The sequence below is a fragment of the Oratosquilla oratoria genome, chromosome 1 (assembly GCF_046742065.1).
Source record: "Oratosquilla oratoria isolate Oo_2021 chromosome 1, ASM4674206v1, whole genome shotgun sequence".
Classification (NCBI taxonomy): Eukaryota; Metazoa; Arthropoda; class Malacostraca; order Stomatopoda; family Squillidae; genus Oratosquilla; species Oratosquilla oratoria.
The window spans coordinates 70,087,047-70,111,254 of record NC_134777.1 but is presented as its reverse complement, the minus strand read 5'-3'; the positions used below and the strand labels follow the sequence as shown (position 1 = coordinate 70,111,254).

The 24,208-nt window shown below is 41.0% G+C and overlaps 1 protein-coding gene across 1 annotated transcript in view; it reads right to left on the bottom strand.

Moving 5' to 3' along the window:
* Positions 1-24,077, bottom strand: part of LOC143036040 (RNA-binding protein 28-like) — a 30,497-nt gene extending 6,420 nt beyond the window's left edge. The window contains exons 1-9 of the mRNA XM_076203325.1: positions 23,918-24,077; positions 15,393-15,688; positions 14,390-14,558; positions 10,916-11,502; positions 6,339-6,522; positions 5,682-5,899; positions 3,360-3,509; positions 3,143-3,260; positions 99-220 (exon numbers count right to left, since the gene is read on the bottom strand). Of these exons, the coding sequence (XP_076059440.1) occupies positions 99-220; positions 3,143-3,260; positions 3,360-3,509; positions 5,682-5,899; positions 6,339-6,522; positions 10,916-11,502; positions 14,390-14,558; positions 15,393-15,688; positions 23,918-24,047 (1,974 nt within the window). The 5' untranslated portion in view covers positions 24,048-24,077. The remainder of the gene's footprint in view (positions 1-98; positions 221-3,142; positions 3,261-3,359; positions 3,510-5,681; positions 5,900-6,338; positions 6,523-10,915; positions 11,503-14,389; positions 14,559-15,392; positions 15,689-23,917) is intronic.
* Positions 24,078-24,208: the final 131 nt, after the last annotated feature.

Sequence of the window (24,208 nt, the reverse complement as noted above, 5' to 3'; positions counted from 1 at the left end):
CTCATTCCTGACACTAATCTTCTGTATAATGGCCATGAGCCCAAAGGAAGGCTTCATCAACCTAACAGGATATATATATGAAGTAATTCATAACTAACCTTTGGCCCAACATGAGTAGGCAACTTGGTCTGTGAAGGGTCAGCCTTGGCTCCCATGAATGTAGGGTCCTCTCCTACATCTCCCTTCTCTCCTGACTGATTTTTGACTCCTGTGAAATTTCCTGGGTGGATCATGAAAAAATGTAAACAGAGTAATAGACAGGGCCCTATGAGCATTCCTCCTTTCCTGTATACTATGTACCAAGGGCTTTTTCCCCTTACCAGGGAGGTAGCCAAGTCAAAAGACATATACCAACTCCCACTCATTTCATTACCATATACCACCCTTTACCCCTTCTCATCTTAGTTCCTAATGGATGATAGGTCATCCTTGTATTTCACCCACAGAGGCAATGTAACAGGACATAGCACATCCACAGCAAGATTGCTTCACTTAATTGGTACACCCACTCTGTCCCCTCATGCATAAAAAAAAAAAAAAATAGATGGAGAAAAATCACTTTGGGCTGTGTCAAATTATCAATCACACACAACCACTCCCTAACTCCTATCCCCTCGCTTACTTGTGTCAGAGTATCATCTATACACAACTATCCTCCACTCATCCCTATCTTCTGCCTTCTCCCTTCTTTGCTCAACAGACATCCTCTTGCTCAATGTCCTTTTCACCCCATTCTCTCAAGTTCACCCCCTCCACCTCTGCCTCCCACACCTTTTACTAATCTTTCTTCACTCATTACCAATCATCCATGAAGAGCTAAGATGAAAGGGAGAAAAGGATGGTGGATGGGGGTGGGTACAGTATATGCCTTTTGAGTTTGGCTACCTCCCTGGTAAGGGGGGGGAAAGCCGTTGGTATATAGATAGATCTTCACACATTCTTTCCATGTGTCCAAACCATCCCAATACTCTTTCATCAGCCCTATCTGCCATCTCCTTTTCCACCCCAGCTCTCCTCCTTGTTTCTCACTCTATCCAAACCTTGTAATCCCTACCATACTTCTCAGACATCCATCTCAAACACATTTAAACTCTTCTTCTCTGCCTCTCAAATTCCAAGGTTCTGACCCATACAGTGTAGTCGGCATGATCATACATACATATACCAAGGGTTTTTCTCCCTTACAAGGGAGGTAGCCAAAAAGAAAAAGGCATGAAATCATTCCCACCCATTCCATCCCTAAATACAATCCACTCCCCTCCACCCTCCCTCCCATCTTAGCACCTCCTGGATGACGGGTCATTCCTGCACCTAGTCCACTGCCCTGGGTCAGAAGCAGTGTCGCAAGTCACACCACATCCACAGCAAGGTCGCTTCATTAAATCGGCGACCCCCCCTCAATCCCCCCATGCATAAAAGGAGAAGACGGGGAGAAATCCCTTTGGGCTGTGTCAAATTTTGCTCACACATACTCCCTCACCCCCCCACCCATTCCACCTCATGCATTACATCATCATCCATATACAACCATTCTCCATTCACCCATCTTCTGTCCTCTCCAGTCCTTCCTCAACAGACATTCCCCTCTTCCCCATTCACCCCATCCATCCATCTCATCCTAGGACGTCCCCTCATGTTCACTCCCTCCACATCTGCCTTCCATACCTCTTTTACTAGTCTTTCTTCACTCACCTCATCTCAAACACATTCAAACTCCTCTCTTATGTTCCATGTTTCTGCTCCATACAGTGCTGTTGGCACAATCACTCCTTCATACAGTCTCCTCTTAGCATCCATTCCCAAATGTCTATTCCTCATTACACTTTTTAATCCACCAAGGCTTTTACTCACTTCTCTCAATCTACATTCTACCTCTACTCCACCTTTTCCTGCCACATTTGCACCCAAGTATCTAAAACTATCCACTTCCTCCTGTCGCTCTCCCTTAATGCTCACTTCCAGTCTGCTGCCACTTTCACCCCCTGTACATCTCATCACCTTACTTTTACCTACATTTATCTTCAGCTTTCTTCTTTTACACACTCTCCCAAACTCTGTCACCAACTTCTTCAATCCCTCCTCCGATCCTGCCACAAGCGCAGTGTCATCCGCAAACAACAGCTGGCTCACCTCCCACTTTTCTCCATTTTCTTTAACCATTTCCAATCCCTGACCCACCACCCTTGCATTTACCTCTCACACCACCCCATCCATACATCCATATAATCTCCTTGCATCCATTCCCAAATGCCTATTTCTCATTAAATCTTTTAGTCCCCCAAGGCATTTACTTGCTTCTCTCAATCTACAATTTACTTACCACATGCAACCCCAAATACATAAAGCTATCCACTTTCTCCAGTCTCTCTTTCAGATTTACTTCCAACTTGCTGCCATCCTCCCCCATGCACATATAATTACCTTACTTTTACCCACATTTACCTTCAACTTTGCCATATTCCATACCCTCCCAAACTGTCACTAATTCCCTTAATCCTCTGATCCTGCTACAAGCACAGTGCCTTCAGCATACAACAACTGGCTCAACTCCCATTTTTCTCCATTTTCTTTAACCATTTCCAATCCCCTGCCCATTACTTTTACATTTACCTCCTGCACCACCCTATGTGTGTGTATACATTGAACAGCCATGGCAACATAACACATTCCTGATGCACATGTATACAGAAGTCCTGTATACTAGTATTTGGTACATACATATACCAAGAGCTTTTTCTATCTTATGAGAGAGGTAGTCAAAATCAAAAGGCATAATTCCACTCCCAATTAGTACCTATATATACCAAGGGCTTTTTCCCCCTTACAAGGGAGGTAGCCAAAGTCAAAGGCATAAATCCAATCTCACCCATTTCATCCCCATATAGTTCACTCCCATTCAGCACCCCTCCCTCTTTCTTTTCTTGGCTCCTGGATGATGGGTCATCCCTACATCTCACCCACTAACCTGGGTCAGAAGCAATGAAGCAAGACAGCACATCCACTTGGTAAATGCAATTAAGTCTGGTAAAATTTGTATCTATCAAAAATGTTATGGAAAATGGAACTGACTGCTGTTCTAAGAGGGTGAGTGAACATTAGGCCTGTTTAATTTTGGATCTAAAAATAATCTTTTTTCACTTACTTTGTTTATTTACACTGTCATTCCTAAAGTTGGGGTTCTTCTCTTTACTCTTTTGCAATCTCATTTCTCTTGCTTTTATAGCAGCACGATTTTCAAGTGAGAACTCAACTATAGGTCTCTGTGTGAAAACTTTGAGTTACTACATGATTACAATATTTATCATCATCACTACAAACATATCCACAAACTGACACTATCAGCAAAAAATGTCACTTACCTTTTCATTTGAAAAAACATTTGGATTGTTGTTGATCGTCCTAAGTGCTTTCAGAGCATGTTCATGTTCAGTGAATCCAACAAACCCATAGCCTCTTGAAATGGCAATTCCATTTTTATCCAGATTCTTCATATCTCGCATCACATGTGCCTGGAAAAAAATAAACAAACAAATAAATGAATAATATATAAAATATAGATAATTCTATTGTATGATATGGCATAATATAAATACAGTACATACCAAATGCCATACATACATACATATACCAAGGCTTTTTCCCCCTTACTAGGGAGGTAGCCAAAAGGGAAAAGGCATAACATCATTCCCACCCATTCCATTCCTGAAAACACTCCACACCCCTCCACCCTCCCTCCCATCTTAGCACCTCCTAGATGACGGGTCATCCCTGCACCTTGTCCACTGCCCTGGGTCAGAAGCAGTGTCGCAAGACACAGCACATCCACAGCAAGGTCGCTTCATTAAATATGCGACCTCCCCTCTCCGTCCCCCCATATAAAGGAGAGGACAGGGAGAAATCCCTTCGGGCTGTGTCAAAATTTTGCTCACACACATTACCTCACCCCCCATCCACCCCGTCCATTCCACCTCATGCATCACGACATCTTCCATATACAACCATTCTCCATTCACCCGTCTTCTGTCCTCTCCCGTCCTTCCTCAACAGACATTCCCCTCTTCCCCAAAGCCCCCTTCACCCCATCCATCTATCTCATCCTAGGACGTCCCCTCATGTTCACTCCCTCCACATCTGCCTTCCATACCTCCTTTACTAGTCTTTCTTCACTCATTCTTTCCATGTGTCCAAACCATCCCAATACTATTTCATCAACCCTATCTCCCAACTCCCTTTCCACCCCTGTTCTCCTCCTCACCTCCTCATTTCTCACTCTATCCAGCCTAGTAACCCCCATCATACTTCTCAGACACTTCATACCAAATGCCACTTCCCCTTATTAAGGTGTGGTCAGGTCAAAACTCACATCTAATACATACACAATAAAACCCATTTAATGCCCCTCCCATCTTCAGCATTTCATAGATGAAGAGTCATCCCTGTCTCCTGCTACACTGAACAGGTCAAAGGTAATACAGTGAGACACAATTATTACAGAGCAGTGTACAATGGCTGAAGCTGGTTTACACCCACCACTTCATTTACATCATGACCCCCCTCATCCACTCAAAATATTTTACACAGTTATGAAGAACATCCCTTTGAGCTGGATCATCCTTTCATCCATTTACCACCTTTTGCATTCTCCCAACCCTGTTCCATAGACATTCTTTGTGAATCCAAAGTCCCCTTTACTTCCTCCATCTGCTTCATTCTTGGTTTTCCTCCCAAGTACTCTATGTCTTTCCACACATTTTTTCCAAATCTTTCTTCACTAAATGTTACCATATATCCAAACCACCTCAGTTCCCCTGCTCTACCCTATCCAAGAACTCTCCACCATGTTCTGCCTCACCTCCATATTTCTCAATATTCATTTTTGTAACATCTACCACAATTCTTAACCATTTCATCTTAAACACATTCAGACTTAAATTCTGCCCCATTTAAATTCCAAGTTACTATTCTATAACTTCATAATTTGCCTTTTATCTAATTCAACTTAAAATATTCCAGATGGGAAGACTAAAAAATACATACATATACCAAGACTTTTCCCCCCTTACTAGGGAGGTAGCCAAAAAGGAAAAGGCATAAAATCATTCCCACCCATTCCATCCCTGAAAACACTCCACACCCCTCCACCCTCCCTCCCATCTTAGCACCTCCTAGATGACGGATCATCCCTGCACCTGTTCCACTGCCCTGGGTCAGAAGCAGTGTCGCAAGACACAGCACATCCACAGCAAGGCCGCTTCATTGAATCGGCGACCCCCCCATATAAAGGAGAGGACAGGGAGAAATCCCTTCGGGCTGCGTCAAAATTTTGCTCACACATACTACCTCACCCCCCATCCCCCCGTCCATTCCACCTCATGCATCACAACATCTTCCATATACAACCATTCTCCATTCACCCCTGTCTTCTGTCCTCTCCTGTCCTTCCTCAACAGACATTCCCCTCTTCCCCAAAGCCCCCTTCACCCCATCCATCCATCTCATCCTAGGACGTCCCCTCATGTTCACTCCCTCCACATCTGCCTTCCATACCTCCTTTACTAGACTTTCTTCACTCATTCTTTCCATGTGTCCAAACCATCCTAATACTCTTTCATCAACCCTATCTCCCAACTCCCTTTCCATGCCAAGACATTTGGCATATATATTCACTCAATTTATTGTACCTCAGTAATGGCTGCTCCTTCAGGTGAATATTTGAGGAACAAGAGGCGAAGCTTTTTGTCACTAAAGCCCTCCGGCAGGTTATGGACACACAACCTTGTTTTTGAAACAAAAGTGTGAAGGTTCTGTAACATCTTCTTCTTGAGTCCTTCCCGTTGTTGACGCAGCACAACATCATGCTTGGACACCCCAAATGCTGCCTGTGTTCCTTCTCTGATCACTAAAATATACAAATACTATATACCAATACCCTAAATATAATAATTATATATTTCACATTAATCAGTAATATGGTTTTAACACCGCCCTGCCATCTTTCTCTTCTACATTCATTAAATTCATTTGCCTTCTGGATACTTCAACTTTGTCATTGGGTATCTAATCTGCAATTTTGAGGCACGGTGACAGCAGGAAGTAACTAGTAAGAACTAAGTCAACTTAAATGATGCTCTCCCCAAAAAACACTATAACACACACTATTCAAGCACTGGATTTATAATATATCTTTTATATCACTATTCATAATTGCTACCAGTAAAAAACCATGAGTATTTAAAGCTGTGATTATGAAGAATTTACTGCATGTAGAATGATGAATATAAATGGATATACAAGTGTGTATGCATGCATACATGTACTTTTGCAACAATGCATCTTACTTCCTTCTCTTGCTAGGAAGAGATTTCTTTTATCTCTCTCTTTGACATCTTTGTTTTTCTTTTGCCCAACATCGCCACGGCTCATGGCCCTTAAGACTTGCATCTGTCGCCCATGGAGCGTAAACAAACTCTTCTGCTCTCCACTTTCACATGCAGCTAGGCAGTTGTCTGCACTCTTCCGGTCCTGTAGATACCATATATATTCAAACTTGTATTGGCTGCTTGTTATTGTGGCAAAGTAGCATGCAGTCGATACTTTAGGGTCTATATGGGGCGCCCCTACGGACCAGAGCCACACATCATTTTGTCTATGATAGAAGAAATTCTGTTCATAGAGAAATGATGACACTTTTATACTACGACTGTCCCTCCGTTATGCTGTCCCCCAACCCCTTGTTGCTGTCCTGTACCATTTCTCTGAGTATTCTCTTTCTGATTGGGGGAATTCCCTGTGGTGGGGGAAAAGAATACTGCCACCAAGTTTTCCCACTTGGATCGTAAGAGGCGAGAAGAAAGGGACGGGGAGAGGGACTAGGCATCCTTCTCCCTGTAGCCCCAAGGGGCAATTACCTAAAATGAAAAGAAAAGGCATAAGGGGTGCTGGCGGGCCTCGGGCCAGCACCCTAAGGTTTGGGTCTTTTAATGTGCGTGGATGTGGTACAGATGAGAGTAAAAGGGAAGAGATAGGTAGTATGTTTGTGAGAAGAAAGTTGGATGTGTTGGCTTTGAGTGAAACTAAGTTGAAAGGGAAGGGTGAGTGTATGTTTGGGAGTGTAAGTGGGAGGTTATCAGGAGTGAAGAGAGGGAGAGGGAGGGAAGGGGTGGCTATTCTAGTAAGTGAGGAGATAGGTAAAGGGGTAGTGGAGTGGAAGGAGGTTTCCTCAAGGATAATGTGGATGAAGGTGAAACTGGGAAAGGAGATGTGGGTCTTTGTAAGTGCATATGGGCCGGGCAGTGAGAAGAGTATAGAAGAAAGGGAGGCCTTTTGGATAGATTTAAATGAGTGCATAGAGGGTTTAGGAAGAAATGTCAATGTAATAGTACTGGGAGACCTTAATGCTAGAGTGGGAAATGGTGCAATCGATGGAGTGGTTGGGAAGTGTGGAGTTCCAGGAAAGAATCGTAGTGGAGAGTTGATGGTGGAAATGTGTCTAGAAAGAGAGCTGATGATAGCAAATACAGTGTTTCGGAAGAAAGTCAAGCATAAGTACACATGGGAGAGGGTGGTGGAGGGAAGGGTGGTAGATAGAGCGCTAATGGATTATGTAGTGGTAAATAGGATTATGATAGGAAGAGTTAAGGATGTACATGTGCTAAGGGGAGAGGGTGGGGGAATATCAGATCATTTTTTGGTGGAAGGTAAGTTGAGAGTGGAGGATAGATGGAGAAGGAGGAAAGGGACAAAAAGTAGGGAGGTTCTTAGAGTGAACTCCTTGAATGAAAAGGAAAAGGAGAAGGAGTACGAAAAGAAGCTGAAGGAGGAGTGGGAGGGAGTTAAGGATAGAGCAGAGATGGGTGTGGAGGAGGAATGGGGATGGTTCAAGGAGGGAGTCTTAAAGTGTGCAAGGATGGTGTGTGGAACAAGAAGGACAGGAGGAAATAGAAGAAAGGGTAGTGAATGGTGGGATGAGGAAACAAAGAAGGTTGTAGAAGAGAAGAAGCGAGCATTCACAGATTGGTTACAAAAGAGGACAGGGGAGTCATATGAGACGTACAAAGAAAAGAAAAGAGAAGTAAAGCAAAAGGTAAAGGAGGCAAAGAGGAGAGCAGATGTGAAATGGGGTAGGAGTATGACAGAAAATTTTGAAAGTAATAAAAAGATGTTTTGGAAAGAAATTAAGAGAGGAAGAGGAGGTGAATCAAGTAGGGAAGAAAAGGTAAAAGGTACAGATGGAGAGTTGATAATGGAAGAGATGGCAGTGAGGGGAAGATGGGCAGAATATTTTAGGGAGTTGCTGAATGTGAAGGAGGATAGGGAGGGAAAGATAGCTGCAGTGGGAAATACGAAGAAAATGAGAGTGATGAGTGAGGAGAATGGAGGAGAAATAAGGAAGGATGAGGTGAAGGCAGTTGTAAAGATGATGAAAGCAGGTAAGGCACCTGGTCTGGATGGATGTCATGCAGAATGTCTGAAAAAGGGAGGTTCAGTGATGGTGGACTGGTTGGTGAGATTATTTAATGTTTGCTGGAGAGAGGGTAGAGTACCGGAGGACTGGAGTAGTGCCTGTATAGTTCCTCTTTACAAGGGAAAAGGGGACAAGTGTGAATGTAGTAATTTCAGAGGGATTAGCCTGTTGAGTGTAGTAGGGAAGGCTTATGGGAGAATCTTAATTGAGAGGATTAGGAGAGGAACAGAAGGAGTAATTGGTGAGGAACAGTGTGGATTTAGGACGGGTAGAGGTTGTGTAGATCAGATCTTTGTGGTAAGACAGATATGTGAGAAAGCTATAGGAAAGGGGAAGGATGTTTTTTGGGCTTTTATGGATCTGGAAAAGGCTTATGATAGGGTAGACAGAAAGGCACTGTGGGAGGTTATGCAGATTTATGGGATAGGAGGAAAGCTTTTGGGAGCTGTCAAGAGTTTTTATGTGAGTAGTAGAGCATGTGTTAGGATTGGAAATGGAGAGAGTGAGTGGTTTGAAGTAAAGGTGGGACTTCGTCAAGGATGTGTTATGTCGCCCTGGCTGTTCAACTTATACATGGATGGGGTGGTGCGAGAGGTGAATGCTAGGGTAGTGAGTCAGGGATTGGAGATGGTTAAAGAAAATGGAGAAAAGTGGGAGGTGAGCCAGCTGTTGTTTGCAGACGACACTGCGCTTGTGGCAGGGTCAGAGGAGGGATTGAGGAAGCTGGTGGCAGAGTTTGGGAGAGTATGTGATAGAAGAAAGCTAAAGATAAATGTGGGTAAAAGTAAGGTGATGAGATGTACAAGGGGTGAAAGTGGCAGTAGACTGGAAGTGAACATTAAGGGAGAGCGACTGGAGGAAGTGGATAGTTTTAGATACTTGGGTGCAAGTGTAGCAGGAAAAGGTGGAGTGAAGGTGGAGGTAGAATGTAGATTGAGAGAAGCGAGTAAATGCCTTGGTGGTTTAAAGAGTGTAATGAGAAATAGACATTTGGGAATGGATGCGAAGAGGAGACTGTATGAAGGAGTGATTGTGCCAACAGCATTGTATGGGGCAGAAACGTGGAACATAAGAGAAGAAGAGAGAAGGAGTTTGAATGTGTTTGAGATGAGGTGTCTGAGAAGTATGGTGGGGGTTACTAGGCTGGATAGAGTGAGAAATGAGGAGGTGAGGAGGAGAACAGGGGTGAAAAAGGATTTGGGAGATAGGGTTGATGAAAGAATATTAGGATGGTTTGGACACATGGAAAGAATGAGTGAAGAAAGACTAGTAAAAGAGGTATGGAAGGCAGATGTGGAGGGAGTGAACATGAGGGGACGTCCTAGGATGAGGTGGATGGATGGGGTGAAGGGGGCTTTGGGGAAGAGGGGAATGCCTGTTGAGGAAGGAAGGGAGAGGACGGAAGACAGAGGTGAGTGGAGAATGGTTGTATATGGATGATGTTGTGACTGCATGAGGAGGAATGGGCGGGGGGGTGGGGGGTGGGGTAGTATGTGTGAGTAAATTTTGACGCAGCCCGAAGGGATTTCTCCCCGTCCTCTCCTTATATGCAAAGGGGGACGGAGAGGGGGGGTCGCCGATTAAATGAAGCGGCCTTGCTGTGGATGTACTGTGTCTTGCGACACTGCTTCTGACCCAGGGCGGTGGGCAGGGTGCAGGGATGACCCGTCATCCAGGAGGTGCTCAGATGAGAGGAAGGGTGGGAGGGGTGTGGAGTGTATTTAGGGATGAAATGGGTGGGAGTGTTTTTATGCCTTTCCCTTTTTGGCTACCTCCCTTGGAAGGGGGAAAAAGCCTTGGTATATGTATGTATGTATGTATGTATGCATGCTGATGACTTAATTTTGTATACTAACTTTACTCCTGCATATGTAGGCTTAAAGAAGGATGAGGAGTAAGAAGGCCAAGTCAGAGGAGGCAGAAGGAAAGGAGAATGAGAAAACAGCAACAGAGAAGAAGGAGAAGGAATAACTGAAGAAATGTGCAGTGGGAAGCCAAGGGCAGGTCTCTAAATGCATTCTGTGGATTAAAATTGTGTAATGTGATGGATGTAAGGGTTTGAGAGCTCTTGCATAAAACTGTGTGCCAGTCATTTTTAAGTGCAAGTGCTATTCTCCAAGAGGAGAATTTTTGTTTATGAGTGTAGGTGGTCTTTTCTAAGTTGTTTTGGTGCAACCAGTTTTATTCCTTAAGACTTTATTTTGAACTGTCAATATGTGTATTCTTTATGGAATAACAGTAACAATGATAAGAGTAAAAATATACATACATATATGCACAGTAGCATGAGAGTCAAGGCTTACCGTTTACTTATGAATGATGCCTTGATGGTCATCAATATTTAATTACATACTAGCACATATTCAAGACAGCAGTGAAACAAGCATTTATAGTTAATTATAACATATTTTTTGCCATTATACATTGACTGAAATCAAAATATAGACATACCTTGAACTGTACAAAAGCAGTTCCTTTGGGATGTTCTGTGAGACGGTCTATACAGAGCAAGACATATTTGAGGTCTCCAAATGTACTCAATGCTTCTCCTATGTCTTCTTCTGTTGCATCAAAGGACAAGTTCTTGATGAAAAGTGTTCTACCTTCTGTAACATCGCGACTTACAGATGGAGTGGTGCGATGTGATGTGTCTCTGAATGATCGGTTCTGATCCACTTCCTCATCAACCCCACTATCAACTTCATCATTTTTCTCTTCTAGATTATCATTATCTTCCTCATTTCCAAAATCATCATCATCATCATCTTCATCTTCTGAACTACTTTCTTCTTGCTCTAGTGCAGGAAATTCCTCCTCCTCCTCATCATCATCAGAGCTGTTTTCTTCCTTCTTGAATTCAATTATTTCTTGTTCATCATCTGAAATGCATTCTTCTTTCACAGTTATGACATCATTTTCTTCCTTCTTCACATTTACCTCATCATCAGATTCAGCTTCTACTTTCACTATTCCTTGGTCAATTGGTGCAGTCTTAAATTTCTCTTTAGCAACAGCAATGTCCACTGCAATTGGTCTTCCTGAAGAAAGAATTGGAAATCATGTCAGTCTGGCCACTGTACATGGATCTCAACTAACACCCACTACAGCTTTTAAAATCCACTTTCACACTTCTGAAAACTAGTTTGGGTTGCTCTTCCTGGAGCCAATCAGTGTATTAGTACTTCAAACACATGACTTCACATCTAACACAATGTGGTTGGCCTGATACAACGGTTGCAAGGAAGAGCTACCTGTATTTTAATCTAATTATATTTTTCTTATGAAATTCTTGTAGGCCCAGCAGATATTCACTATGATTCAATATATTCAACTCAGAAAAATAATGAACCTGGGTAGCCTAAATGAAACAATTTACCTATCAACACTCATCACCCATCCAAATTAGCATGAGGTTTTCTTTCATGAACACAGGAAGAAAAATGGAAAAAATAATACACAGGTTCTAGGAATAGTTTAAAATTAGTGCTGAACATTCAAATAACACCTTGCTCCTAAAATCAAAACACTAATGAATCTGTTACCTTGGGGCTTCCTTGCAAGAGACCCACAGTCCCTATCAAAACAACACTTTCAGACAATAAGTAAGATTAGTGAACTCTGAGTATTAGTATATGTCTATTCTATCTATATGGCAAGAGCTTTTTCCCCTTTATAAGGGAGGTAGCTAAGAAGAGGCATGTACCTATTCAACCCCATTTCACTCTCCTTCACCACCCTTTCCATCCCTCCTATCTCAGCTCCTCATGGATGACAGTTCATCACTGCATCCTGCCAGCTGCCCTGGGTCAAACACAATGTACCATGACACAGTGCATCCACAGCAAGGCCGCTTTACTTGATCAGCAACCCCCCCTCCCCCCTCATACAGAAAAAGAGAAGATAGGGAGAAATTCCTTCAGGCTCCGTCAAAATATCATTCACACATAAGCACTGCCAACCCCCCATCATCCTTCCCTTCCTTGCATAACAGTATCATCCTTACAAAGTCATTCTCCACTCATCCCTATCTCCTGCTTTCTCACTTCCTTGCTCAATGCCCCCTTCACCCCATCCATTCATCTCATCCTTGGTCATCCCCTCAAGTTTACTCCCTCCACACCTCTTTTACTAGTCTTTCTTCACTCCTTCCATGTGTCCAAACCATCCCAATACGCTTTCATCAGCCCTATCTGCCATCTTTTCCACTCCTACTCTCCTCCTCACCTCTTCATTCCACTCTATCCAACCTAGTAACCCCTACCATACTTCTCAGATATTTCATCTCAAACACATTTAAACTTTTCCTCTTTTGAATTCCAAGTCTCTGTCCCATACAATGCCATTGGCACAATCACCCCTTCATACAATCTCCTCTTTCCATACATTCCCACTTGCCTATTTCTCATGACACTTTTTAATCCCCCAAGGCATTTACTTACTTCTCTCAATCAACAATTTACCTCCACCTCTACCCCTCCCTTTCCTACCACATGTGACCCCACATACCTAAAGCTATTTGCTTCCTCCAGCCCCTCTCCTTTTAGACTTACTTCCAACTCACCGCCATCCTATACCCTTGTACATCTCATCAACTTGCTTTTACCCACATTTGCCTTCAACTTTCTCCTACCACATACCCTTCTAAACTTTGTCTGACTTCCTTAATCCTTCCTCTGACCTTGCCACAAGCACACTGCTGTTAGCAAACAACAACTGGTTCACCTTCCATTTTTCTCCATTTTCTTTTACAATATCCAGTCCCCTGCCCATTACTCTCACCTTTACCTCCCATACCACATCATCCATGTACATATTAAACATACATACATACATATACCAAAGGCTTTTCCCCCCTTACATGGGGGGTGGCCCCACCTTTACCTCAAACCACTTGCTCTATTCCCCATTTTATCACAGGCTCTCCTACTCTTGTAAGAACTCCTGACTGCCCTTAACAGATTTCTACCAATCCCATATATCTGGAAAACCTCCCACAGTGCCTTCCTGTTTATCCTGTCATAAGCCTTTTCCAAATCCATATTGTTGGTATTACGTGGCAGGGTTGGAACCAAAGGTGTGTTGGTTTTTCTTCTTTAATTTCTGAACCTAGTCTGCTGCAATCACTGCTGACACCTCACATTACAATGTGAGGCATCAGATGATTCTTTCATGGTATGATGAGACAACAAGAGGCCCTCTCATCCAAGCATGAGACAGCAAGAGCAGACAGGCTAGGGCCCATATATCAGAGTGGCCACAGGACACTGAACAAACTTGAGTCGACACAGTGCGAACAGGGTCAAAAGTAATCTACAATGGTCTTCACATCGAAACCCCTTTTTTGGCAACCCTCAAGAGTGCCACCTTTCTCCATGTTTTTCATTGGGCACTCTTTTGTGGGGAATACCCCCTTTGCCTTATATAATTTTTAGCTAGGAAAGTCTGGCCACCTCCAGTTTTCCTCTGGGCTGCCAGCAGTGACTGTAGCAGACTAGGCTTAGAAATTAAAGAAGAAAAACCAACACGCCTTTGGTTCCAACCCCGCCACGCAATGCCAACAAAGTGGTGGCAGTGGTTGGATGGCGAAGCGAGACTAACTCTACAGCTGTGGACATTGAAGCAGCAGTGTAAAACTTATTAATTCGACATCAACCAGCTGCATCACGCCAAAAGCACCAACACTCTAGCCCTATCGCCAACAACCCATGCCATACTGAAGAAAACAATTCAACAACTTTGATCTTCTCTGAAGCATCTTACATACGAGGCAAGCCCTCGTATAGCTGCAATGCCTGCAACCACGGCATGAAGCCCTAGTTCTACACTGATCCCTCTCAGCTGCTTCTCCATCACATCAACATAGACATATTCTTCAGCAACAACAACAATATGTAGTTAACATATATTCACTGAAGAGATACTTACCAAGCAAAGGTTTCATGTTACAGTCCCTGATTGCTTTCAGTGCAGAAGCCATTTGTTCAAACTGCACAAAAGCACATCCCACCATCATTCCATTACTCTTCTTCAGTACTTTCACTTCAGTAATGGTACCAAATTTATCAAAGTGATTTTTAACAGCTTCTTCATCTGCCTAAAAGAAAGGAAAATGCACCTTCATGGTATCAAAATAATAGTTAGAACAGATTAGACTTGTCTATCTCAAAGCTGACCCTTCCTTCTTCATGTTCACTACATGAAGCAGGTAGACTCTACCATGAAGAATATCAAGAATTAGAGATTAAAATTTGACAAGAAATATCTGGATGATAATTGAATGTAAAATCAGAACAAAGATACAAACTAAAGTACATAAATGTATGCATACTAAAGGGCTTTTCCCTCCTTATAAATCCAAAACCCATTTGTTGCTCTCCCTGTCTTAGCACCTTGTGGATGAAAGGTCATCCCTGTTCCCTCCCATACCCCATATTCCACATATCTAGAATGCACTCCACAATACCTCTGTCAACATTGTCATCCACCTTCTCCAAATCTAAGATTGCCCAAAAGGGATATCCTCTTTGAATATTGCAAGTCAATTTGATAGATACTGGGAGAGGATCAAAATTAATTAGAAAGTTTGAGAGCTCTCAAGTTTCACATTAAGGTACATCTAGGTCTCTTAATCCAACATTCACCAACCACCACTTGTGCAGACGTTTGGGCCCTGGACATAAACCCACTTTGGGTATTGGCTCAGGTTATAAAATTCCAAAAGTGGGTTTATGTCCTGGGCCCAAACATCTGCACAAGTGGCAGTTGGTGAGTGTTGGAGAGACCTAGATGTACCTGATTCTCTCATAATCACTAAGTTCTCCACTTCTGGCTCTTTCCATGGATATATGCATTTAAGTAATTTCTTCCTTCGACCTATCATAAAGCACAATTAATTACTCAGGCACCATCTCTGAAAAAGAATACATACCTTGAAAGATAAGTTCCTGATAATGATTCTTCCTTTCCTTTTATTTTTATCCTTCTTGGCCTGCTTTCTAGCTTCTCGTTTGACTTCTGGATCAACACTTTTCTTCTGTTTTCCACTAGCTTCATCCCCTCCTGTGTCCTCATTCTCATCCTCAATATTGCGTGTCTTTTCCTTAGAAAATTTCACTTTCAATATCTTACCCTGATATGGATAGTTATTGAAAAGTTCCAATGCTTTGCAAGCATCTTCTGGATTTTTGTAAGCAACATATGCAAATCCTTTGTAACCTTTCGCTTCTGAAATCACAAATAAAGATGTAAGAAAGGAGTTATACTTGTGGGGTCCTGTTTCTTTTTCGCTATCTATCATACCAGTTTTGAATTCATTATGGTTTTAAATACATATACCAAAGGCTTTTTCTCTCTTACAAAAAAAAAAAAAAAAAAAAAAAAAAACACACACACACACACACACTCCCACCCATTCCATCCCCACATATGGTACTTCATTCCCATCCACCCTCTTATCTTGGCTCCTCCTGATTGACAAGTAATCCCTGTATCTAGTGCACTGCCCTGGATAAGAAGCAGTGTCGCAGGACACAACACATCAACAGCAAGGCTGCTTCATTAAATTGGCGACCCTCATGTTCCAGAGTTTTGCTAGGATGCAATTGAAGAGTCATGTTCCATTGTAGGTGGAACTGTGGTGTGTCAAGTTCCTAATTTTTTTTTTAGATGTTCCAAGGGTGGTCCTGACATAATACAGCCTTTCTAGGGTGGAACTTTTTTGTGATGACATTAGGGACCCTGTTTTCTAAAATTTTCTAGTCCCTTTCACATGGTTCTATTCAAATCATTCTTGAAATTAGAATGATGAAGAATAAGGAAATATTGGATAATAATCTCCCTAGGCCATGATACTTATGGGAACAGTACACAAATGTCAAGATAGACAATGGAAAATTAAAGAAACTAGATGAAATTGATTGATGTCCAAAAATAATGACTGAACAAATAAGGTAAGCAATATCAGGATTAATAGCAATACATACATATACTAAAGGCTTCTCCCCCCTTACACAGGGGGGTAGCCAAAAAGAAAAAGGCATAGAAAACACTCCCACCCATTCCATTCCCTACATATTCCACTCCCCTCTACCCTCCCTCTCATCTTGGCACCTCCTGGATGACAGGACATCCCTGCATCCTGTCCACTGCCCTGGGTCAGAAGCAGTGTCGCAAGACACAGCACATCCACAGCAAGGCTGCTTCATTAATTCGGTGACCCACCCCCTCATGCAAAGAAGAAGACAGGGAGAAATCCCCTCGGGCTGCATCAAATTTCTCATACATACTTACTCACCCCCCATCCCCTATCCACTCCCCCTCATGCATCACAGCATCATCTAAACACAACCCTTCTCCATTCACCCCTATCTTCTTCCTCTCCCGTCCTTCCTCTCTTTTGTAATGCCCCTTTTACCCCATCCATCCATCTCATCCTAGGATGCCCCCTCTTATTCACTCCTTCCATACCTCTTTTACTAATTTTTCTTCACTCATTCTTTCCATGTGTCCAAACCATCCCAATACTCTTCCATCAACCCTATCTCCCAACTCCCTTTCCACCCCTGTTCTCCTCCCCACCTCCTAATTTCTCACTCTATCCAGCCTAGTACACCCTATCATACTTTTCAGACATTTCATCTCAAACACATTCAAACTCCTTCTCTCTTCCTCTCTTATGTTCCATGTTTTTGCCCCATACAGTGCTGTTGGCACAATCACTCCTTCATATAATCTCCTCTTAGCATCCATTCCCAGATGTCTATTTCTCATTACACTTTTTAACCCACCAAGGCATTTACTCGTTTCTCTCAATCTACATTCTACCTCCACCCCTACTCCTCCCTTTCCTGCCACATTTGCACCCAAGTATCTAAAACTATCCACTTCCTCCAGTCTCTCTCCCTTAATGCTCACTTCCGACCTGCTGTCACTCTCTCCCCTTGTACATCTCATCACCTTACTTTTGCCCACATTTATCTTCAGCTTCCTTCTTTCACACACCTTCTCATACTGTCACTAACTTCCTCAATCCCTCCTCCGATCCTGCTACAAGTCAGCAAACAACAACTGGCTTATTTCCCACTTTTCTCCATTTTCTTTAACCATCTCCAACCCCCCTACCCACTACAATTGCATTCACCTCTCACACCACCCCATTCATGTATAGACTGAACAGCCAGGGCGACATAACACATACCTGATGAAGTCCCACCTTTACCTCAAACCATTCACTCTCTCCATTTCTAATCCTAACACAAGCTCTACTACTCTCATAAAAACCCCTGACTGCTCTCAACAGCTTTCTTCCTATCCCATATATCTGCAGTACCTCCCACAGTGCCTTCCTGTCTACCCTGTCGTAAGCCTTTTCCAAATCCATAAAAGCCCAAACAATATCCATACCTTTTCCTATAGTTTTCTCACATATCTTACTAAAATATCTGATCTACACAACCCCTACCTGTCCTAACACCACACTATTCCTCACCAATTACTCCCTCTCTTCCCTTCCTAATCCTCTCAATCAACACTCTCCCATGAGCCTTCCCAACTACACTCAACAAGCTGATACCTCTGCAACTACTACACTCACACTTGTCCCCCTTTCCCTTGTAAAGCGGAATAATACAGGCACTCCTCCAGTCCTCCGGCACTCTACCCTCTCTTAAACTCATCCATAAAATCCAAACACCTAGCCCAATTGACATGCAACTTGGCATGTGAAGGTTTTATGGATCAACAAATCATCTGAGCATGTCAAAAACAATGCAGGACCTTTATTTTATACTATTATCACTAACACCTATCATGTTGCCATGGCAACTATTGTCAATTTAGAGACAGTCATCCATAAAATCCAAACCCCTGGGCCAACTGACATACAACTTGGCATGTGAGGGTTTTATGGGTCAACAATTCATCTGAGCATTTCAAAAACAATGCAGGACCTTCCTTTGATACTATTCTTACTAATACCTATCATGTTGTCATGGCAACTATTGTCAATTTAAAGATAATCATTCATAAAATCCAAACACCTGGCCAACTGACATACAACTTGGCATGTGAAGGTTTTCTGGGTCAACAAATCATCTGAGCATGTCAAAAACAATGCAGGACCTTTCTTTTATACTATTATCACTAACACCTATCATGTTGCCATGGCAACTATTGTCAATTTAAAGACAGTCATCCATAAAATCCAAACCCCTGGGCCAACTGACATACAACTTGGCATGTGAGGGTTTTATGGGTCAACAATTCATCTGAGCATTTCAAAAACAATGCAGGACCTTCCTTTGATACTATTCTTACTAATACCTATCATGTTGTCATGGCAACTATTGTCAATTTAAAGATAATCATTCATAAAATCCAAACACCTGGCCAACTGACATACAACTTGGCATGTGAAGGTTTTCTGGGTCAACAAATCATCTGAGCATGTCAAAACAATGCAGGACCTTCCTTTTGTACTATTCTTACTAACACCTATCATACTGTCATGGCAACTATTGTCAATTTAGAGATAATTATCCATAAAATCCAAACCCCTGGCCCAATTGACATGCAACTTGGTATAAAAAGGTTTTATGGGTCAACAAATCATATGAGCATGTCAAAAACGATGTATGACCTTTCTTTTGTACTATTCTTACTAACACCTATCATGTTGCCAAGGCAACTATTGTCAATTTAAAGATAATCATCCATAAAATCCAAACCCCTTGTCCAATTGACATACAACTTTTACACTATTCTTACTAACACCTACCATGCAACATGTTCCATCAATGTAATGTATGTGTAATGTATATGCGGCTAAAAGAACTCTACCATCACATTAAAAAGTGCATATATAGGTGCCTTAGCCCTTACACTTAGATTGCCTCTCAGTACACTAACCAGTCAGTACTGCAACTATCCTAAGACCTAACTTAAATTTACGTTGCAATTGGTGAATTAGTTTTTACACCAATTTACTGAAACAGAAAAATGAATAAAGTCTTTTTACTTTAAAAGGAGTTATTTTGTTTAATCTGAAAAAACAGCCTTATTTCAACAGTTCATATGAAACCAAGAGGAAAATTTAAGTCTTGCTTCTAGACCTCTACTAGTCTTCAGACTTCTCATGGTCATGGACATAGTCCATGAATGGAATACTGACCATATTATTAATAGTTATTTCATATCTTTGCTATCATAGCCATAGCCAACTATGTAAAAGGTATAGCATAGCCTGTCCATCTTAAAATTCATACCATAACAATGTAAGTATTATTTGTGAACAACACCCTCTACAACTACTACGCATAGTATCCCCGACATGTCATGTGTTATCAAACATGACTAAGTACGAACATGCCTATATGTTAAAAATTTAGGCACAACTGTCTTATTAGCAACTGTCTGAAAATTTTTGTTTTAAAAAGAAAATAGGCTAAGAAATACAAATATTACATTAAAATATTCTTATATAAGTGCCTTATTTTTAAATTATTACTTGAAAAACTAATTTGCAACAGCTAATAGCCAAATTTGCATTTAAATAGTTTTTTTTAAAGAAGTGGGCATACACTTGCAGTACAGCAAGACAATCTGATAATTCTGCGCATGCGCTGAACACCACCAGCATTCAAATTGATGTATACCCATTCAAACAGGTCACAAAAAGATGGTGGTGTAAACATTACATCTGCAATGGCGGCAATGATCATGGATTCGCACATACATTCCTACATGTCTCACTATGAGGCTCAGTTGTGCAAATTTTCTACAATCTTATATTGCTCATTTCTGAGAGAAAAAAGACTAAAAAACATGAATGCAAATTCAGATGTTTTTATATAGATGCCTTACCTTTAGATTTTTATTCAGAAAACTAATTTGCCAAGAATAATAACCAAATTTGCGTTTAAATCAGATAAATTTTTTTGCTTTCGAAGAACTGGGCATACACTTACACAACAAGATAATTTGAATACCCTGTGCATGTGCTGAACGCTCCAAGCATTCAAACTAAGCCAAACAAAATCCAACAGGCCACAAAAGATGGCGTGGTTTCGCGCGTAGCTACTTACTGGCATCCAGCCTAGGTCACGAGGGTCCAAAAATATTCATCGCTCTCCCAAAATAGCTAGGTCAAACACCGCTAGAGGTGCCACCGTCTATGACGTCCGCCAATAGCGTGTCATTTTATGTGCATGCCATTCAAACAGCTAAATTTACATATTGCGGGAAATTAAATTCGTAAAAATGTCGTGTGAGTGTATTTTATTACATAGTATATTTCAACCAATCACATCATCAGTTACATATCGGTACATAGAAACATGAAAAAACATGGCAGCCTGCATTCAGCAGTAAATCGAAAATTTGTTCATGTTTCAATAAGAAAAATGAGCTAGAAAACTCCAATAAACAAGCAACAGACCCAAATAAGTGGAAACTACTAGTCTCACAGATTATTCTCATACCAAAACCAGGGCAGGGTATCATGGGAGAGCTGAGAAATTGTAAGTAGAAAATTAGTTTTTTTTTTTTTGTCAATTTATAGACTTGGTAACTGTAAACTAAACTAAACTAACCTAACCTAACAGGGGTAACGTTAGTTTACAGTTAGGAAGTCTTGCGCGGCTGGAGTGGACTTTGCTAAGTGTAACAGATCTAGTGAGACATTTTTCGAATCGTTGGTAAAAACAAAGAAGGCTACGGCTGGACTCCAGCCCTAAAATGTGATTTTTAAGTTGTTGTTTTATATTTTTTAAGTGTTTTCGTTCATTTATACCTGTTTTGCAACGCACATTACTCCATTTATTAGTCTTCCCCACCCAAAAACCCCGATTTCCCACACGTCCCCCAAGATCGTTTGGGAGATGTAGGCATAAGTGCTTAACTTCAATACTTAATTACTTCAAAAGTACGCATTTGTGACGGAAATAATGTACACCATCATTCATATCACAACATTTCTCACCAGAAACACATAAGCCACATATCAAATTCTATGGTTGGGTGAAACTATAAATTGTTCGTTTTTTTCTATGAGATCGGGTAACAACAACGTTAAATGTATTGTGGCATCTCAGCCGCCGATGCAGATGTGTCCGTCAAATTATCTCTGCATGCTTTATCATTATCTATACTGGTACTCTAACCTAATGTAAGGTAGTATAATCCAGTTATATCTTGCTATTGAACATTGTGTGAATAACTGTACTTGTTGATATGCCATTCCTTGGGCTACCATATTGGATTTCTGCCATATTGGCTAATCAAGGTAATAGTTATTTCATAGTTCTCCTAACTTTCTGATGCTTGAAAAACAAAGTCTAGGGCACTTCCAACCTCTCAGGTCAATTATGCACTATGTTTCCAAAAGTGCTGTTACAAACAATGTTATGTATATAGACTTGGATACACACTTTTTGGCCCGATTTCCTGGGACAAAATAGGCCAGATTTGGTATCTTTCAAAATGCAATATCTCGGGAACTAGGACAGCTAGATGGATAATTAAAATTGCATTGTTTAGATACAGGTGAATCCGCTCGTGATTTGTTGACCCATAAAATCTTCACATGCCAAGTTGCATGTCAGTTGTGCCAGGGGTTTGGATTTTATTGATTATTTCTAAATTGACAATTGCCATGGCAACATGATAGATGTTAGTAAGAACAGTATAAAAGGAAGGTCCTGCATTGTTTTTCACATGCTCAGGAGATTTGTTGACCCATAAAACTTTCACATGTCAAGTTGCATGTCAGTTGTGCCAGTGGTTTGGATTTTATTATTTCTAAATTGACAACAGTTGCCATGGTAACATGATAGGTGTTAGTAAGAATGGTATAAGAAGGTCCTGCAATGTTAATGACATGCTCAGGTGATTCGTTGACCCATAAAACCTTCACATGCAAAGTTGCATGTCAATTGGGCCAGAGGTTTGGGTTTTATTATTTCTAAATTGACAACAGTTGCCATGGCAATATGATAGGTGTTAGTAAGAATGGTATAAGAAGAAGGTCCTGCAATGTTACTGACATGCTCAGGTGATTTGTTAACCCATAAAACCCTCACATGCCAAGTTGCATGTCAATTGGGCCAGCGGTTTGGATTTTATAGATTACTGTATTTCTAAATTGACAACAGTTGCCATGGCAACATGATAGATGTTAGTAAGAATAGTATAAGAAGAAGGTCCTGCAATGTTAATGACATGCTCAGGTGATTTGTTGACCCATAAAACCTTCACATAACAAGTTGCATGTCAATTGGGCCAGCGGTTTGGATTTTATTGATTGTTTCTAAATTGACAACAGTTGCCATGGCAACATAATAGGTGTTAATAAGAATGGTATAAGAAGAAGGTCCTGCAATGTTAATGACATGCTCAGGTGATTTGTTAACCCATAACACCTTCACATGACAAGTTGCATGTCAATTGGGCCAGCGGTTTGGATTCTATATATTATTTCTAAATTGACAACAGTTGCCATGGCAACATGATAGGTGTTAGTAAGAATGGTATAAGTAGAAGGCTCTGCAAGGTGATTTGTTGACCCATAAAACCTTCACATGCCAGGTTGCATGTCAACTGGGCCAGCGGTTTGGATTTTATTATTTCTAAATTGACAACAGCTGCCATGGCAACATGATAGGTGTTAGTAAGAATGGTATAAGAAGAAGGTCCTGCAATGTTAATGACATGCTCAGGTGATTTGTTAACCCATAAAACCTTCACATGCCAAGTTGCATGTCAATTGGGCCAGTGGTTTGGATTTCATTGATGATAATCTGAAAATTGACAACTTCATGGTTGCCATGAAAAGGCAAATATTGTATGATGGAGATGTCTCACATTGTTTTTGACATGCTCATGTGATTTGTTGATCTATAAAACCCAAGTATTCCAAATTCTAATAAAATTGGACCAGTGGTTTAGAGTTAATGTGTATTTCTTTACTGATATCTTTACAAAATTACTACCCTTAATACTAACATTTTGTTATGGTAAAGTCTAGCCAAAAAATGCAGGCTAAAAAAATAATTTAAAAAATCGTATCTCCCTTATTTTTCAAGCTATTTCAAAAATTTAAAAACGATTTTGTTTCTAATAAAGTTCTTTCATATGCAACAATAATTTAAGGGTTATTTTTTTTATTTTGTGGACCTACATTCTTGAAGATCAAGACAGACTGCACTGGTGTGAGATATGATTATTATTATTATTACCGTAACTTACGGTATCTAAAAAAATTCACAGCCCTTTAGCAATATCTCTAATATAAGGTTTTCATATTTCATTATCTTATCCCGTTTACCCGAAAATTCTAAATTGTTTACATGCTTAGAACTTAGAATGGTAATCAGAATTTGCTAGTCTAAGACTAAGTATTAATTATAAGTATAAGTAAAAGTCATACAGAATCGACAGAAAAACGATCATTCGTATCACCTTTATGAGTTTTCAAAAAACATCTCTTGATTGTTCCAGCCTGACCAAAAAGATTGTAAACTTCTGTTCTGGTTACATCCTCTGGTAAATATTTTACCATAAGACTGTCACTGTTCCCTGATTCCTCCATGCTTGTGTTTGTTTACAATTTTAATATATGAAATGCATCAAATTTTGTTTGGTACTCTGAAGAACATGACGTCAGTAACCAATTATTGAACTCATTCAATTTTAAAGGATTTATTCTACATATTCTACTTGATCATTCTTTAATAATTAGGAGATACAATA